Source organism: Curcuma longa, chromosome 10, assembly GCF_044706935.1.
Source record: "Curcuma longa cultivar G26 ecotype Majalengka, Jawa Barat chromosome 10, ITB_CL_G26_1.1, whole genome shotgun sequence".
Taxonomy (NCBI): Eukaryota; Viridiplantae; Streptophyta; class Magnoliopsida; order Zingiberales; family Zingiberaceae; genus Curcuma; species Curcuma longa.
This window is the reverse complement of record NC_133870.1, coordinates 6,321,166-6,339,907: the sequence shown is the minus strand read 5'-3', so window position 1 is coordinate 6,339,907 and position 18,742 is coordinate 6,321,166. Positions and strand designations below refer to the sequence as shown.

Genomic DNA, 18,742 nt, shown 5'->3' with positions numbered 1-18,742 from the left:
GATCATTCTCAAATACATTGCAAAGAATGGATTTTGTACTCATCGAATGAATACAAAAGATTTTTGCCTTTTGCTCTCCCTTTCTTTAATGCTCCATTAATCTCTATTAATGGACATCAATCCTGTTTAGTGGTTGAGTCTAATCCAATGAGTCTAATTCAAATTAGACTCAATCCAATAATCCAATAGTTGAATTCGTTTGAGTCTAATTTAATGAGTCTAATTCGGTTTAGACTTAATCTAATAATCCAATAGTTGGATTCATTTGAGTCTAACTCAATAAGTCTAATTCGGATTAGACTTAACCCTATAATCTTAGGGTCTATCATATTTTAGTCAAACTAAAATAAACTTATCTTCAAATCAATATGTTATTTGTGCGTGACCCAATAGGTTCTCTAAATAATATTTTAGATACATAGGCAATGACTAACATCTAACAATGCATCATTGCTACCCAAGTAATGTGAATGTCTAGATCCGACTTAACCTTTATGTGTCTATTATCTTGTATAACTTTGTCCTTCTATCCTCGATATCTAGATTGATCCATGAGACATAGATTGTGTCATCCTCTTATCAATATTTATGTTTCTTGATCTCTAAGTAGACTCACTTAATCAAATGAGCTCAATATCTCATATTGACTTATTTAAACATGATCATGCATTTTAGTAGTCCTACTTAATCAAGGGGTCCACAAATATCACTTTTGTTATATGGAAGGGATAGATCTCACCTACATCACTCACATTCCTCCACATAATTTATTATATACCCAGTGATTGACTTTATAGTCCACCTTGTTACAGGTGATGTTTGCCAATACTAAAGTACATAACTTATAATGTAGGGAACCGTAGTGACTTCAGGTCTAAGGACTATTTATATTAATAGTCACTATGAGAATGTTTATGACACTTATATAACGATCCATGAAACATTCTCATAGAGGGTCAATTCAGTAAATATTCTCTAATATATATCCATGTGTCAACTTGATATCTTATATCCATGGCTTGTGAGATTAAGTCATCAGTTAACCTACATGCTAGTCTCAAAGCATTAATATTGCTCTTGTTATATATATATATGTTGGGATCGTCTCAATGCAATGCGCGTGTTTACACGTTTCGCAAACGCGCGCAGCCGAAATAAATAAATAATTAAACTAATTATTATCACAATACACGCATGCATAATAGGAAATAATAGCATACAAGATATTCACACTACAAAAAAATGGTAGATTAGCAATGAATTTTTGAGACGAATTATTTTCGTCGCCAATTGGTAACGAATTTTGGGACGAATCCAATTTTTGTCGCAAATCCGCAACAAAATTTGTGACAAAACAATATTAGTTGTCAATTTAGCAACAAAATAAATTCATCGCAATCCAACAGTTCGTCGCTAAATTCATCGCAGATTTACAACGAATAAATTATTCGTCATAATTTGGCGATGAATTATTTTTTCGTCGCCAAAAATACACCACTGTGCAGAATCTCGCTAAAAAAAGCGATGAACTCGCTGTTCGTCGCCAATTCAGCGACGAACGAAGAATTCATCATCGAAATTGGCGATGAATATCGTGTTCTCGCCAATTTTAGCGACGAATTCTTCATTTATCACCGAATTGGCGATGAAAAGCGAGTTTCATCGTAAAAATTGGCGACGAAAAACTCTACTCGTCGCTAAATTACGCGACGAACAGTGAGTTTCGTCGCTAAAATTGGTGACAAAAATTCTATTCGTCGCCAAATTGGTGACAAACGGAGAATTCGTCGCCAAATTGGTTGAGTAGAACGGAGAATTCGTCGCCAAATTGGTGACGAAACTTGATTGTTCGTCGCCAATTCGGCGACGGTCCTTGTTTTCATCGCCAATTCAGCAATGAACGATAAATTCGTCGCCGAATTGGCGGCGACTTAACAATATTTTTTGTTGCCAAAAACTTATTAAACCCTAGATTCGACTTTTTCCCTTCATGCGAATGCGACTTTCTCTTTTCCCCTGCACCGCAGCTCGCCCTCTCTCGCCGATCTCGCTCGCCTCTCGCCTGATCTTGCTGATTTCTCTCCGGAATCTCTTCCGAAATCTTTCCTCCTCACGTGGTAATATTGAGTAAAATAGCATATGAAAGTCACTCATTCTGTAATCTTCAACGAAAATAATTGTAAAACATGACAAATGAAATAATTGTTGGCTAAAATAATTACCATGAAGATTTTTTTGGGTGGATGTGAAAACTTGGTTCCTCTGAGATTGTGCGAGGCTTTTCTGACCTTTTTATGAGATGAAAAAAGAGTCAAGAGCAAGAGAAGAGCAAAATATAATGAAACAATAACAAACAACAGTAAGTTAAGGATGTCTCTCTTTTCCGACCTTTTTATGATATGAAAAAAGAGTCAAGAACAAGAGAAGAGCAAAATATAATGAAACGATAACAAACAACAGTAAGTTCAGGATGTCTCTCTTTTCCATTCAAATATAATTTTATTTTATTGTAAATAGAAACAACCCAAATTAAAAAAAAATCTTATATGAAGTTTGAACTGAATTGAATTTTTTTTGTTTAACTATAAATGGTTAGCTGTTGTTAAGTTAGATTGAAACTCAACCAAACTATTCTCAAGGAAGCCAAACTGAATGGAGAACTTCAGTTAGGTTTAGTTTAGTTCGGTTTTTCAATTTGCGGCCAGCTGCAAGAATTTCTGCATATGTTCTCATCAGCCTCACAAGTGTGGCTCACTATACTGCAAGAATTCCTGCATTATCAAATGCCTACTGAATTTATAATGTGGAAGGATTCATGATACTTGTTTGGCAGACAAAAAAGAAAAAAAAAAAAAAAAAAGAAAAAGGAAATAACTACTGCATTCAGTGTGCGATCAGGAATTTTAGCAGATTGCTTTATGATGCTTAGCCACCAAACAGAAAAATTAAGAAATACTTTCTATTTGGTTTCAAGAAAAAAAAAAATCTTATATGAAGTTTTAGGAACAAAGGGTCGATCAAAGTATGGCATCGGTTGAGCTTTAGGCACAAGCTCTCTTTTGAGCCTCCGTATTTCTTCTTCTTCCTCAAACTATAAAATATTTAATATTTAAGCATACAATTTTTTGAATTCATGATAAATCATGAATGTTAAGGGGAAAGAGAGAGAGAAAAAAACCTTCTGTTGCATCTCCCTTTCTAATCTTAGTTGTTCAGCAAAGCTCAGTCGCTCAGCTACCTGATGAATGGTAGAGTAAGCAACAAAGAAAGCTTAGTGATGTATATTGGCTTCAGCACTACATGATATTGGAATTATGCTCAAGTTTTGTTTTGTTTTTTTTTTTTTTTGCTGATGATAGCAATGTCTAGAAAGCTTACAAATTTATCAAACCCAGCCCTTTCAACTGCACGGACATCACTGTGCAAAACAATGTCTAGAGGTTAAGTGCTTTCTTTGATAGGGGGCTTCAACAAGATCTAAACGACATATTACTATATCAGAAATATTGTAGGTTAGCAGAAAGAAAGAACTTACAGAAATGTAGAATTAGATATTTAACTATTGGAGTTTCATAATAATCTCATAGAAACTTCAAAATAAAAGTATTTCTATTTTCCGACTCGGTCACTCACCCACCCACTCGAGAGCCTGACTCCTAGCTCGACTACGCTCTGTTTGACTCAACGCTTTGCCCGACTCAGCCTCACTCTACTTGAACCCCAGAGCACAGGCTAAGGTACCAAGAGCAAGAGCAAGAGCCCTAGCTCTCGATTCGGCGAAAACGTGGTCAAGCTTGAACTCCACTCCAATTTCTCCGCCATCTAGTTTCGCCTTGCCCAACAACAGATCTGATTCCCCTTCTTATCTTTATCAATCAGTTAAATCACCGTGACATAATAACCTGCACCTTGTTATAACAGTATGACAGTATGATTCTGAATGACGTGACTTGAGGCTATTATGACAATGATAAAATATTCTCCACATATTGATGTGACATATCTGATAAAATCTCGTCGCACCAATATTCTCCTTAATTAGCGACAAGATAGACTAGTATAACTCTCTCACTTCTTCGTCTATATAATCTTCCTTCATTGCACATACAAGTACGCATGCCCTCATACATACACCTCCACGACACTCTTCTAATTACACTTCTTCTTCTCCCCTCATTCCAACAACTAACTTGAGGATCGGAGTAGTCGAACTAGAACACCCCTGACCTTTCATCTCATTGTGTTTGTACTTGCAGGATCGCAGTAGCTCATGGTCTCCTTCATCGTCGCGAGGTCAACTCTGGTGCTGAGTGAACGGTGACGTGTCCTGGGGACGATCTCAACAGAAACACTCCACATGTTTTTTGGTCCCCTACTTGCCTCGCAAATGAATAACAAGTGGGTACATCGCATTCCTAATAGAGATTTCTCTTATAGATTGTCTCCTAATCGCATTCGAAAAAGTGAAAAGGATTCCATCAATGATGATGGAGATTTTTAATTTTAGTTTAAAAAAAGTTTAGGCATGAAAAAAAATCATAATCATTTTTTGCTAAGATTTAATGACGATTTATGAATAATTCTTCGGTTTCGCAAATTCAGGCAGGAAAAAATATTATTGGTGCAAAAATTACGGCGAATGTGTCCACAGATTCATGATCGCTTTGTAACTTTTCGAGCATGGAGACAAACCAATCCGCGACAAAGAAAAATAAATAAATAAATAAATAAAAAGGAAGTTTTGACTTTTTTTTTTTGTTGTCAATGAATCTGCTCATTAACCTTTCGCACCTTATCTAACGAGACTGACGTACGGTTCAGAGTTTTTTACTTTAATTTCAAAAAAATAAATAAAAAGATTAATATTTAAGTGAGCAATATATTGGTAATTGAATCGATTTTTTTAATAGATGGATATATACAATTTTATTAGATCTTAGTGGATTCATTCAACTATTAGTGGATTCTTTCAACTACTCAACACTAAATTGAGTCACTACATATTGAGCTGATTACGAAAACAAAAGCCCTGGCGAAGGCAGGCAATCGCGTCGTGATAGTTTTTTTACCTCCTTGGTCGTGGGGCCGACAAAAATGAAATCGATCGTCTAGTTTTTTTTTCTTCTGCAAAAGATGAAATCTGTCATTTTAGTGATCACACAAGGTCGGCTTCACGATCATTTATAAAGAGGGACCATTCAGTTGGTCACAATACAGAAGATCTTAACAGCTCCACACGATCGGCCCCACGACCATATGTGAGGAGGTAAATCAAGAAACTGTAGTTGGTCATGCAGGAGGATGTTGACTGATTTTGTCAAGATTCGAACCTTATCCTTCTTCTGCAACTCTACTACATCATAACTAACTTAGCTATGTTTCAAGAGCAAATCGTCTAGTCTTTAACCTTCGTTTTAGGAATTCAATCCCAACAAATGAAAAGACACTCCAAACTAATGTGGATTTTTTTTTGATGTTTTCCCACGCACCTAATGTTTTGAAATTATCAAAAGGTTTTTTTTTTTTTACCAAAGAGTGTCTACAAAATAATATTGAAGTTTTAAAATCAATGATATAGTGTTCTGATTTCTTAAGCTTTATAATATAATAAACTTGAACTTTAAAAATCAATATTAAAGTAATATTGAAACTTCAAAATCAATACCATTGTATTTTAATTTCTCAAATTAAATAATACAAAGATGTTAAATTTTAAAAATCAACATGGTATTGAATCTTCAAAATTAATAATAAAATATTTTAATTCCTTGAACTTTATAATACAATAGAATTATATTAAACCTTCAAAATCAACACTATGGTATTCTAATTTTTTGAATTAAATAATATTTCAATAAAAAATAAAATCTGCCACTTCAGTATCCTACATGGTCAGTCTCATAATCATATGTGAAAAGGTAAATTGAAAAATTATAGTTAACTACGATGAAAATGAGCATTATCTCATTTTTGAATTAAATAATGCTAAATTTTGAAAATCAATGCCAAAATAGTAGTTAATTTTCAAAATTAAACTTTGAATACAATGAAATTAAATTTTAAAAATCAACATCAAAAATTATATTGAACCTTCAAAAGCAACACCACAGATTCTGATATCTTGAATTAAACAATACAAGGATGCTAAACTTTAAAAATCAGTCAAAATGGTATTGAATTTTTAAAGTTAATAATGTAGTGTGCTGATTTATTGAATACAACAACACAACGATGTCGAGCTTTAAAAAAAAACATCAAATTGGTGCTGAATTTTCAAAATGGACATTATAATATTTTGATTTTTTTACACAATAAGACAGTAATACTAAATTTACACTTTGATTTTTCGAATTCAATAATACAGTGATACTAAATTTTAAAAATCAATATTGTTCCCGTCAAGATCAAGTTTCTGGATGCGCGGCCTCTTTTCAGCACCACACCGGAGCGAGAATGGATGATGAAATGACTAGGAAGTCACCTAGGCCTGCAAACACAGCAACCGTGAAAAGGAAGGCCAGGGTGCCCGGCGCGACCACTCCGATGCTTAAGTCAGCTTACGAGGAGAAACGAAGTGCAACAAGAACGAAGAAGAAGATGAAAAGTTTGAGATCGCATACCTTCCCCCGCAAAGGGACTAACCTTATATACTGCCGAGGATGTCGTACCACGGAAAGAGGGTCATACTTAGTAAAGCATCGTACCACGGAAAGAGTGAGGAAGCATGGGGTATGCAGGGTGATCGTACTCTCGAGGACGAAGATTTATGCCTGTCAGCATGCCATCATACCGAGTAGAGGGGGTGTCAGAGGAGCGTCACTCGTACAACATGGCGAAGGAGTGGTCTAAAGTAGAGGAGGACGACAGGAGGAGGACTGTCAGAATCAGGCCCGCGCGGGGTAAGGGAATAGGCGGGAGTGAAATTAGGGGAGGCCGACTCGGCTCGGGCAGTATGATTCATGAAACAGCTCGCCCGACCCGGACCGTCTATCCGCGAGGAATCGGCTCGGACATATCTCCCGGATTTCATACTGACGGGCCATCTTCGAGGATTCGGATCGGATTTTTATTGGAGGACCCGAGTGTAAATCATGGCGAAGTTGCACCTGGCCTCCCGGGTTTAGCCTGTACATTCGGGGGCTGTCGAATCTGCTCGGGCGCCCTCGATAGAAAAACCCGACTCCGTCTCTTACAACCATAACAAATATCAAAATAATATCCAACCTTCAAAATCAACAATGAGTGCGCTCTCTATAGGAAAACTCCTAAAAAAATAAGGTATAAGCCGGTATTTTAGCTCGTATATAAGTAAGTATGCAACCTGAATACTTTAAATAATGCATCATTAATAAACAAATACAGTGGATTAATCAAGCTGGCGGACGATTACGCGATCGTGCGTGCGCAGTAAAAAACAGGCGGGCGCCCACGTCGTCCTTGTCCGACGCACGTGATTTTGTATGCGAGAAGTGGGATCGTTCGTCCGATGGATCTTCACCGTAGATCTCGACCGTTTATACTACTAGAAATAACGCCGTAATACAACCCCCGTTTTCCTCGCACAGTGTTTTTGTTTTCCCACTTAGCTCCTTCGTCCTGGCGAACGGTAAAAAGAGGGGAAGGAAAAAGTTGAGTCCTTTTTGTCTAATAATTCGCTTCTCCTTCGATCCCTCTCCTTCTTCTCTTCGTCGCCTTGCTCCGGGTCGAAATCCTTCCGATCGGTCTTCCTCGGTGGGGATTTCGCCCTCGGGGAGCTGCTCTGTGGGCCGGCGCGAGGGACGTGGTGGGGATCGGGTTGCCCTACGCGAGCACGGCGCGGGAGCGCGGCAGGGGAATTGGGGCGGTTGATTCGGGTTTGGATCCGGTAGTGGGTGCGGCGTCGACCGCCGGTGGAAGCGCCGGCGGATGGCGTTGTTCAGGAGGCTTTTCTACCGGAAGCCGCCGGATCGGCTGCTGGAGATCTCGGAGAGAGTCTACGGTAGGTTCTCACTTTTGACCTAACAGGTATCTCGTGGGAGTGGGTTCGTTTTTTGCGGTTAAATTGATAGTCAGACTGGCAATTTGAGAAATGCTGGCGGCTATCCTTCTTAATTAGGGGTTTCAAGGGGAGATAGTTTATTGAACTTGCTTGAAAGTTCATTCTTGAACCTTTTGGGAGGGAACAAAAAAATTCTGAAGCATAGCTGGATAGCTCGTATTTTCGTTGTCGCTTATCGTCTCTTGTCGTTGATTATGTATCGCTTAAAACTACTAACTTGGCGAAAGTAAAATGCAGCTAAAATATTGCAAATCTGGGGTTCAATGTGTACTTTTGTAGTTTCCTATTTTAGCGGTTATTAGGAGTCATTGTCTTTTTGAATCATTGTGTTATTTCTACGGTTATCTATACTTCTACGCTTTTATTTACTTTCATGAGTGCTCCTTCTGAAAGATCAAACTTAAAAAAACGGTTTTTGCCTCTATGAATTCATTAAGAGATGTTTGAATAACATTGTTGCAGTTTTTGATTGCTGCTTCTCGACTGACACTCTCGGGGAACAAGAATACAGTGACTACCTGAATGGGATAGTTACCCAACTGAATGATTACTTCCCAGAAGCCTCTTTCATGGTGTTTAACTTCAGAGAAGGTAATCAAAGGAGCCACATTTCAGACATTTTGTCTGATTATGGCATGACGATCATGGACTATCCTGTTCAGTACGAAGGGTGCCCTCTTCTTCCGCTCGAGATGATCCACCACTTTTTGAAGTCGAGTGAGAGCTGGCTGTCGTTGGAAGGGCAACATAATGTGTTACTAATGCACTGTGAGAGAGGAGGTTGGCCGGTGCTTGCCTTCATGCTTGCTGGTTTGCTCCTTTACAGAAAGCAGTACACTGGAGAGCATAAGACTCTTGACATGGTGTATAGACAAGCCCCTAAAGAATTGCTCCATCTTTTGTCCCCCTTAAACCCACAATCTTCTCACCTAAGATATCTTGAGTACATATCAAGACGAGGCAATGCATCAGAATGGCCTCCAAACGATATGCCTTTAACCTTGGAATCCTTGATTCTTAGGGTAATCCCTAATTGTGATGGGGAAGATGGTTGCAGACCAATGGTTCGCATCCATGGTCAAGATCCCTTGGCTCCTAATAGGAATCCAAAGATCCTTTTTGCAACTTCTAAGACCAAAATGCACATTCGACATCACAAACAGGTAATCCTTATTTCTTCCTTTCAATATTATTGGTTTTTCAGTCTACTCGTTGACTGACTGTATGCACAGGGGGAGGGGACACCATTAAGGATAAAGACTCGTTGTCGTGTTCAAGGAGATGTAGTTATTGAGTGCATTCATATGGATAAAGATTTAGAAAATGAGAAGATGATGTTCAGGGTGATGTTCAACACAGCTTTTGTCCAATCTAATACTCTGATCCTGTCTCGCGAGGAAATTGATGTTGTGTGGAATTCTGAGGAACACTTTCCTAGAGATTTCAAAGCTGAGGTTTGTTCTCATTTGTTTCTTGTGCATACTTGTTCCTCTTAGGCACTCAAGTTTTACACACATTATGCTTGATCTAGGTGATATTTTCAGACTTTGATGCTTATGAATCTGATTCAAGTTCGGAAACATCAGTTGAAGATGGTAATGAAACAGAAGGTAATTTCACTGAGGCCGAGGAGTTTTTTGAGGCAGAGGAAATTTTTACTAATGCAGACTGGCATAATGCAAATCGAGATTCTGAAGTGACTGCAACTAAAAGTGGAACTTCCATAACTGGTGTGAATACTACATCAGAAACATATAGTTTAGCTGGTGGAGCAAGAAATAGATTTGAGCGAAGCAAAGATCAAGAGAATTCAAATACAAGGGGTTCCAATGAATTTGCAGGCGTAGTTGCAGAAATTACAATGACAAAAACTCCTAGTGTGCCCGGTCCAGCTGAGGCCCATTCCGAATTTGGCAAATCTGACCATGATGATGATTTTGTGACAGAGAAATCAGTTACTTCAGAATATGTGGTTCATATTGAAGAGAAGGGTGTAATAGAAAGCAGCACAAGGCAACAAAACTTCAAGGGAGTCGCTTCATTTTCCGAAGAGAAGAATTTTAATAATATTAACAAGCTTAAGGTTGATTCAGAAGGTGTGCCAATGAAGACTACCAATCTAATCTGTAAGAATCCAAGTCAGGACAAAATTAATCATGAAAGAGGGACAGATTATATCAGACATCCAGATAACTTTGAACGTTATAGCGTTAGTACATTAAGAACCCCACAAGAGACAATAACTAAATTTCCTACTATCTCTAGCATTCTTGATGGTGAAATTATCAGTGAAAATTCAATATCTCTGGAGGACACCTTTCCTTGTCATGAGAAGAACATAGTAGAAGTCAATGAAATCGAACACGAGGTGAAGGAAATTGTTGCAGTTGATGTTGAAGAGATGAATATAGTTGAAACCTGCAAGGTTGATCAAGATGCAGATAACCAAATTATTGAAAAGACAACAACCTCATGTAATATGATTTCTACAAAAGAAATTGCAACTGATGTAGAAGCTTTATCAGAAAAAATTGACTCAAAATTTTATCGAGAGAATGGTACCATGAGAAAAACCTTGGTTGACAATGGTTGCAATCAAGAGGGACAAAATATAGCAAGGGAACTGAAGTGTAAACCAAAAAAGGAAACAGAAAGTTCTGTTACTGAAAAGAAGACAGAGACCAACGCCCTTCCTCAGAAGACAAAAAATAATGAGCAAAAACAGACTTCAGAAGTATATCTGTGTTCGACAATGGAGAAATCATTAACAAGCACAACACAACCTGATTCTCCAGTAGGTAAACCAATTGTCAAGAAACAGGACTCTTCTGTTGGTCCAAAGAAATCTACAAAACCCAAAACAATTGCTAGGTGGATCTCACCAAAGAAAGACTCTGATGCTACTTCAGTCCATATGCCACCCCATCCTCCGTCCAGATATAACAGTGCACCTCCTGCTCTGGCCATCTCTGCGGCTCAAGGTAATAAAACTGGTCAAATTTCAGATGTGTATCAAATTTGTTTGGACAAAGCTGCATCTTCCCTGCATTATCAGATCAATCTTTTGCAGGTCCAGTGTTGTCTTCAATTGAGGAAGTACCTCAATCTTCTTCAGCGTCAGGCATTCTACCTGCATCTGGAAATCCACCTCTCAAGTTGAAAGCTCACAATATTTCACCCCTGCCACCACCCCCACCTCCTACCTCACCCCCACGCCCATCCATTTCATTTCCTACTCCAAAGACAAATGTTGATACTATATCTACTTCCTCCCCATTTCATTCATTGCCTCCACCGCCGCCACCACCGCCTCCACCTCCACCTCCACCTCCACCAACACCGTTTTCCTCATTTGGAATCTCATATGGATCTTTTCAACTATCCTCTCAAATTTCTCCTTCAGTAATCAACGTTTCTCATACAAAAGTTCCACCACCACCTCCTCCTCTTCCATCTAGTAAAATTGACTCCTATGCTACACAATCAGAAACATCCACTAGATATTTGCCATCCCCACCGATCAATCCTCCTCCTCCTCCTCCTCCTCCACCACCACCACCACCACCACCACCTCCCCCCTCAACAATATCACACAATAGTCTAGCTCCCCCTCCCCCTCCTCCCCCACCACCAGCTCCATTGTCTAATGCTTTTGCTAAAGCACCTCCCCCGCCACCCCCTCCCCCGCCACCACCTCCTTTTCCTTTCTCAAGCTCTTCAAAGTTTCCTAGTAATTCTAGTCTTATGCCGCCGCCACCACCACCACCACCACCACCACCTCCAACACGTGTGATTCTTGCACCACCGCCGCCACCACCACCGCCACCGCCACCGCCACCACCTCCAGCACGTGTGATTCTTGCACCACCCCCGCCACCCCCGCCACCCCCGCCACCCCCGCCATTATCACATAATAATGTTTCTTATTCACCTTTGCCTCCACCCCTTCTTAATCCACATGGTGCTCCTCTTCCACCACCACCACCACCTCCTCCTCCACCACCTCCTCCTTCTAACCCACGTGGTGCTCCTCCATTGCCACCACCACTGCCACCTCCTAATCAGTATGGTATTTCTCCTCCTCCAGCACCACCACCTCCTCCTAATTCACGTGGTGCTCCTCCTCCTACACCACCACCTCCTCCTCTTAATCCACAACATGCTTCTAACCCACGTGGTGCTTCTGCTCCGCCGCCGCCGCCGCTGCCGCCTCCTCCAACTAATCAGCGAGGTGCTCCTCCTCCTCCTCCTCCACCACCACCTATTGGGCCACAAAGTGGTGCCCCCCATCCATCACCTCCTCTAGGGGCACGTGGTATTGCTCCACCTCCACCCCCTCCTCCAGGTCCACGAGTTAGTGCTCCACCTCCACCTCCTCCTCCAGGTCCACGAGTTAGTGCTCCTACTCCACCACCACCACCGCCACCAGGCACACGTGCACCTCCTCCGCCCCCTCCAGGACCACGTGGCGGTCCTCCTCCTCCTCCTCCTCCTTCTGGTCCACGTGGAGGCGCACCTCCTCCACCCACCCCACCTAGGGCACCAGGCGCACCACCACCTCCACCAACCAATGGTCAAGTTGATGCGAGAGGAGCATTGCCAAATGGAGGAAGAGGTCGTGGACTCACACGTTCTACAGCCTCAAATGCAGCATGTTTGGCACCCCGTAGGTCATCGCTCAAGCCATTGCACTGGGTGAAAGTAACAAGAGCTGTTCAAGGAAGTTTATGGGCTGAGCTACAAAGATCTGGTGATGCTTCAAGGTTGCAAAAGTGCTTAAATTCCGTATTTTCTATGGGGACCTTTTGTTCTTGTTGCTTCTAGTATTATCTCATTTTGCTCAACTGTCTACATGGATGCAGTGCTTCAGAATTTGATGTGTCAGAACTTGAAAGTCTCTTCTCTACTGCAGTTCCAAAAGCAGATGATAGCTCGAAATCTGATGGACGCCGTAAGTCTGTTGGATCTAAATCAGATAAAGTCCATCTAGTAAGTTATCAATACCTTTCACTTGGTAGATACACTTGAGTTGTCCACCTTGTGAAGTTTGCACTGCATCTAATCTAATTCCATGTTAACTTTGAAAATGTTATTGTTTTTGAATAAATGTTTTTACCTACTTAAGATTCATTTATGTTGATTTTTTTTTTTGGGGTTTAACGTTCATTTTTTGTTGCCTTGTGTATTTATCTAACCATGCACAACTAGAGAGGGTCATTTAGCATAAAAGAAGCCATATTAGTTCCAACTATTTAGAGCTCTAAGGACCTCATTCCTCCATTGAACTTTATGTAAGGTTATAACTAGATGACTTTTTGGGCAATCTCCTAGTGCATCCTTTGCATATTGCCTTGAAGGCCTATCTCTTGACTTACAGGTAATGACTTAGCCTTATTATAACTACGTCTAAGTTCCATGTTGATAAAGTTTTGTTGTTTTTCAAAAAGTGGCTTACACAATTATCAGCCTTTTGCATTCATGTTCAGTATGGTGTACTAAATATATCTGCTTAATTTTCTGACATGACAAAAGTAGGGAATTAGAATTAACTAGCAAGTCCTCTTCACCCTTTCATGATATTCTTCTAACTAGTATCTCTCATTTAATTGCTTTTTAGATTGAATTGAGGCGTGCCAATAACACTGAAATCATGCTGACAAAGGTCAAGATGCCACTCCCTGATATGATGGTAAGTTTCTGTAAGGGTTTTCATAGTTATTTATTGTCATTCCTTTCTTTCTTGTTTAATTTGCCATTGATATGGCTGCACTAATCACACTCGAGTATTATATCTGCTGCTTCAATCATAAAGTTGTATCTGATGGGCTTAATTCAATTGCACTATTGAGATTGCTTCTAGGTTTTGATTGTCAAATTAACCATATTATTTTGTTTGGTTTTACAATCCATTAGATACAAATGTTTATTTGTGGAACTAATATCTAGACGAAATGATTATAGTACCTCATTTATTTATAGGAAAAATAAGCATCTTTGTCATCCCTCTTAGATAGGGCTTATAGTTCAAAATTGAATTTTGAAAATTATTAGGATCAAAGTGTGAAATATCATTTTGTGTCTATCATTTTTGACAAAGAAATAAAAGAGAATTTCCGAAATGTTTTCTATATCATTTCACTAAGAGAATTACAATATATAGACATCAAGAATTATCAAATCCCTTAATCCTAAGGTCTACTAATATAGGAAGAAATACAATAAGAATTACAGCAAGAATATATACAACAATAATGAAAATCTTAGAGAGGTAATCAAGGGATATACAACTGCTATAACGAAACTAAATAAGGAAAGAAGAATATATTGGTATCCCCCTCAAATTGATGCGGGTAAGCCTATCAGCATCAATTTGCTACTAAGAAACTTATGTCGTTGGCTTTTTAAAGCTTTCGTAAAGACATCAGCTATTTGAAGATCAATAGTAAGATGAGGAAGAGTAATAACACCTCGAATAAAGGCCTCCCGATGCAATGATAGTCCACCAACGTTCATGATATATTGGATTTATAGCTATTTGAATGACACTAGTATTATCACCATGAAGTAGAGTGGGAGTAGGTGGAGGAAATCCAAGTTCGGAAAGAAGACCACGTAACCATACAATTTCAGAACAAGCTGTAGACATAGCTCTATACTCAGCCTCCGTGAAAGATTTAGAGACACAATCATGTTTCTTACACATCTAAGAAATCAAGTCATTTGCAAGAAAAATGCATCAACCTGTTGTAGACTTCCTAGTATCCGAGCAACCAACCCAATCTGCATCACTATACGTAGTCAAATAAAGAACATATTTTGTAGGAAAACACAACCCATGAGTAGATGACCCAATTAAGTATCGAATAATGCGATGACCTGCAACAAGATGAAGACGTCAAGGTGATTGCATAAATTTGCTAACTATATGGACAACATCTGAGATATCAGACATACGATTGTTAGGTAGATAAGACTACCAACAAGTTACTTATATAAAAAAGGATCAATCAAAAGCCTGTCTTCATCTTTTTGGTATTTCACATTCACCTCCATTGGCATATCAACAACAATAGCATCCTTTAAACCATCTAGCTCAATGAGATCTTAGATATATTTATGTTGATTTAAGAATAAACCATGAACTCGAGAGTGAACTTCTAGTCCCCAAAAATATGTGAGATACTCAAGATCTTTCATTTTAAATGTACTATGTAACATATTTTGAAGCTTAGTGATCAGTCCATTATTATTACCAGTGACGATAATATCATTAACATAGACTAAGAGAAAGACCATATCACTGGTTGTCTTGTGAAAGAAAAGTAATGAATCATATTGACTTTGTGTGAAAGAGAAGGTGAGACGAGTGCTGCGAAACTTCTCAAACCATGCTCTAGGTGTCTGTTTCAACCCATACAAAGAGCGTCTTAGCTTGCAAACTTCATGAGAAGCTGTCATTGACATACCGAGTGGAAGTTTCATGTAAACCTCTTCCTTATGATCCCCATTCAAGAAGACATTTTTTACATCCATTTGATATAAAGGCCAAAATTTAGAGGATGCAATTGTAAGAATGGTTCTCACCATGGTCATCTTAGCAACTTGTGCGAATGTTTTTTCACAGTCGAGGCCATATTCTTGTTTATTGCCAAGAGCAATCAATCGAGCTTTGTATCTATCTAAAGACCCATCGGACTTGAGTTTCATAGTATAAATCCACTTACTACTAATGAGCTTAACATTTGGAGGATTAGAAACAATGTTCCAAGTATGGTTTTCCTCAAGTGCTTGAAGAGCTGCTTCCATTGCTTATTGCCAACACTCATGTTCTATAGCCTCTTTATAACAAGTGGGAATGGAAATAGAAGACAAAGTAGTAGATATAACCACAGGAGCTGAAAAATCATACCTTTTAGGAGGTTTGTGAGGTCTAGAGTTTCTTCGAAGAGGAGGTGGATCATTGGAAAGAGGATCAAATGCCGCAATAAGACGTGGAGGAACCTTAGTGAGACCAGATGAAGAGGAGTGCGTTTACAATAAACATAACTAGATTTAAATCTTGGAATTGGTGTCGGTGACTTAGAAAAATGTGGTAAAGCAGATAGAGTAGGGAATTTTGAGGTTTGTTGTGTGCTAAAGAAGGGCTGATTTTTTGTTTTTTTGGCATGAGGATCATAGTAAAAAAAATCTAAGAAAGCACACTTGACAAATTGAGTAATAAGTTTATTTCTTTCATGTGCAAGAAGGTGAACAAAACAAACACATCCAAAAATATGAAGATTGGAATAATTTGGTGCATGCCCAAGTAAACGAAAGTAGGGAGAATCGTTCAAGTTGGGAGATGATAATTTATTAATCAAATAAACAATTGTAGACTAAACTTCACACCAAAAATGAGAAGGAACACAAGACTCAATTAGAAGAGTGTGAACAACATCAAGAAGATGATGATTCTTTCTTTTAGCCACACTGTTTTGTTGTGAAGTGAAAAGACAAGAACGTTGTGATATGATCCCATGACTTTGAAGAAAAAAATTGAAATTCATTCGGCATATATTCACCACCTGAATCAGATTGCAAGATTTTGATTTTGGCAGAAAATTATGTTTCAACTAAAGCATGAAAGACTTTAAACACAGAAAAAGCTCACTTTTAGACTGAAGAAAATATGCCCAAGTAAAGCGAGTGAAATCATCGATAAATGTAACAAAATATTTGTAATGTTCATGAGAGATTATAGGGGCAATACTCCATACATTAGTATGTACGCATTCAAAAGGTTTGGTGGTGTGGTTTTTATGCAATGGAAAAGAAAATGTTTTGCTTTTACCAAGTTTGCAAGATGCACAATCAACAATATCATTATTAGAAGAGGTCGAATTTTTATTTCCAAGTAAATCATATTTAAATAAGACTCGAAGTATATGAGAATTAGGGTGTCCTAAACATCTATGCCACACCTGATTATCACATAGAACAATGCTACAAGCAACATAGTTTTGACACCGGAGAGGGAGATAGAAACAAAAGTAAGAGACGTCCCACTTTAGGTCCCTTCGCGATCATCTTCTCGGGCACTTGATCCTGCACAAGACAACTAGAATTTGAAAATTGAACATTACAATTGTTGTCAACTAATTGACCAATAGATATAAGATTAGTGGATAGCTTAGGAGATACAAAAATGGTATTTAAAGAGGCTGAAATATCACCATTAGTTGTGATAGGTAAGGAATTACCATCAGCAGTATGAATCTGAAGATCTCCTTTATATTTTTTAATATTATGTAAAGGTAAAGTAGTGTTGGCCATGTGATTGGAAGTATCGGAATCAAAATACCAAGGCTCAGGATTAGAATTTTTGTTACCTGAAAGGTCTAAAGCAGAAAGGGCAGAAACTATCATTTGTTGGACCATTTCAGGAGTAATAGAAGACTGATCAAGACTAGGGGCATCTGAGAAACCAACTAAGGCATTGTAGGCAATTTCATTGGTGGTCAAGTGGAATAATCTTTGATGATATGCCTTGGTTTCTTACAATAATTGCAGAATTTTTTAGTACAATTAGTGGCAATGTGCCCGAATCCTTTGCAACTATAGCACTGAACATTAGTCATATCTCTGCCTCTTTTGAACCTCCCTTGAGCAGCGTAGGCAACAGGAATTGGAGTAGAATGTTGAGTTTGTTGTTCCAAGACAGCCTGTGTAATGAGCTGTTGTTCTTCCTTAAGACGCTCTCCTACACAAAGATATAATAAAGGAATTGGTTCTCTGTTCATCAGGTTGGACCTGATTGCTTCAAACTCTCCCTTGACTTCATTAAAAACTTGTCACGCTTGCTAGTCTCATGCACACTTTGGATAGCAATGAGTCCTTCAAGAGGTACACTTGCACACACCATATCAGTGTCCTTAGCCAAAAGATTTTTGAAGGAAGAATAAAACTCTTGGATTGACACAATCCTTTGACTGAGCTAACCCAACCCGAGTTCGAATTGAAACTTTCATGCTGTATGCTTTGGTTGTAAATTTTCTTCAAGTAATCCCACATTTCTCTAGAGGTCTCATAAGGCTTGACTCTTGAGATTGAGAAGTATGGAGGGTTCCACACTTCCAAGGATCTAAGACATAATCTAAGCATCCTTCACCTCCCATTTCACATATTTCTCCTTTTTCTCGTTGTTAGGTGCTAGATCTGTCTCATCAATATGACTCCATAATTTCTTTCCCTTGACAAATATCTGACATTGGAATGCCCAAGTAGAATAGTTCTTGCCATTAAATTGAACAAGAAATGTTCAAATCGTTCCAAAGACATGATTCAACCAGAAACAAGTATTAAGAGATCAGGTCCAAGAAAACAGACTAGAAGAATACAAAAAAGAACAAAACACTAAGATCTTGGAGCTAGACAAGGAACCAGACACAAGATGAAATGATCTCAGAGTTTTGGCTCTGATACCATGACAAAGATATAAAAGAGAATTTCTGAAATTGTATCATTTCACTAAGAGAATTACAATATATAGACATCAAGAATTACATTACAATATATAGGCATCAAGAATTATCAAATCTCTTAATCGTAGGGTCTAATATAGGAAGAAATACAATAATAATTACAACAAGAATATATATACAACAAGAATGAAAATCTTAGAGAGGTAATCAAGAGATATACTAACAAAACTAAATAAGGAAAGAA

The 18,742-nt window shown here is 38.6% G+C and overlaps 1 protein-coding gene across 1 annotated transcript in view; it reads left to right on the top strand.

The window, feature by feature from the left end:
- Positions 1 to 7,652: 7,652 nt before the first annotated feature.
- The window catches only part of LOC141835823 (formin-like protein 5), a 21,803-nt gene continuing 10,713 nt past the window's right edge, over positions 7,653 to 18,742 (top strand). The window contains exons 1-7 of the mRNA XM_074723200.1: positions 7,653 to 7,978; positions 8,501 to 9,201; positions 9,271 to 9,492; positions 9,570 to 10,801; positions 12,472 to 12,801; positions 12,901 to 13,027; positions 13,656 to 13,727. Coding sequence (XP_074579301.1) covers positions 7,906 to 7,978; positions 8,501 to 9,201; positions 9,271 to 9,492; positions 9,570 to 10,801; positions 12,472 to 12,801; positions 12,901 to 13,027; positions 13,656 to 13,727 — 2,757 coding nt within the window. The 5' untranslated portion in view covers positions 7,653 to 7,905. The remainder of the gene's footprint in view (positions 7,979 to 8,500; positions 9,202 to 9,270; positions 9,493 to 9,569; positions 10,802 to 12,471; positions 12,802 to 12,900; positions 13,028 to 13,655; positions 13,728 to 18,742) is intronic.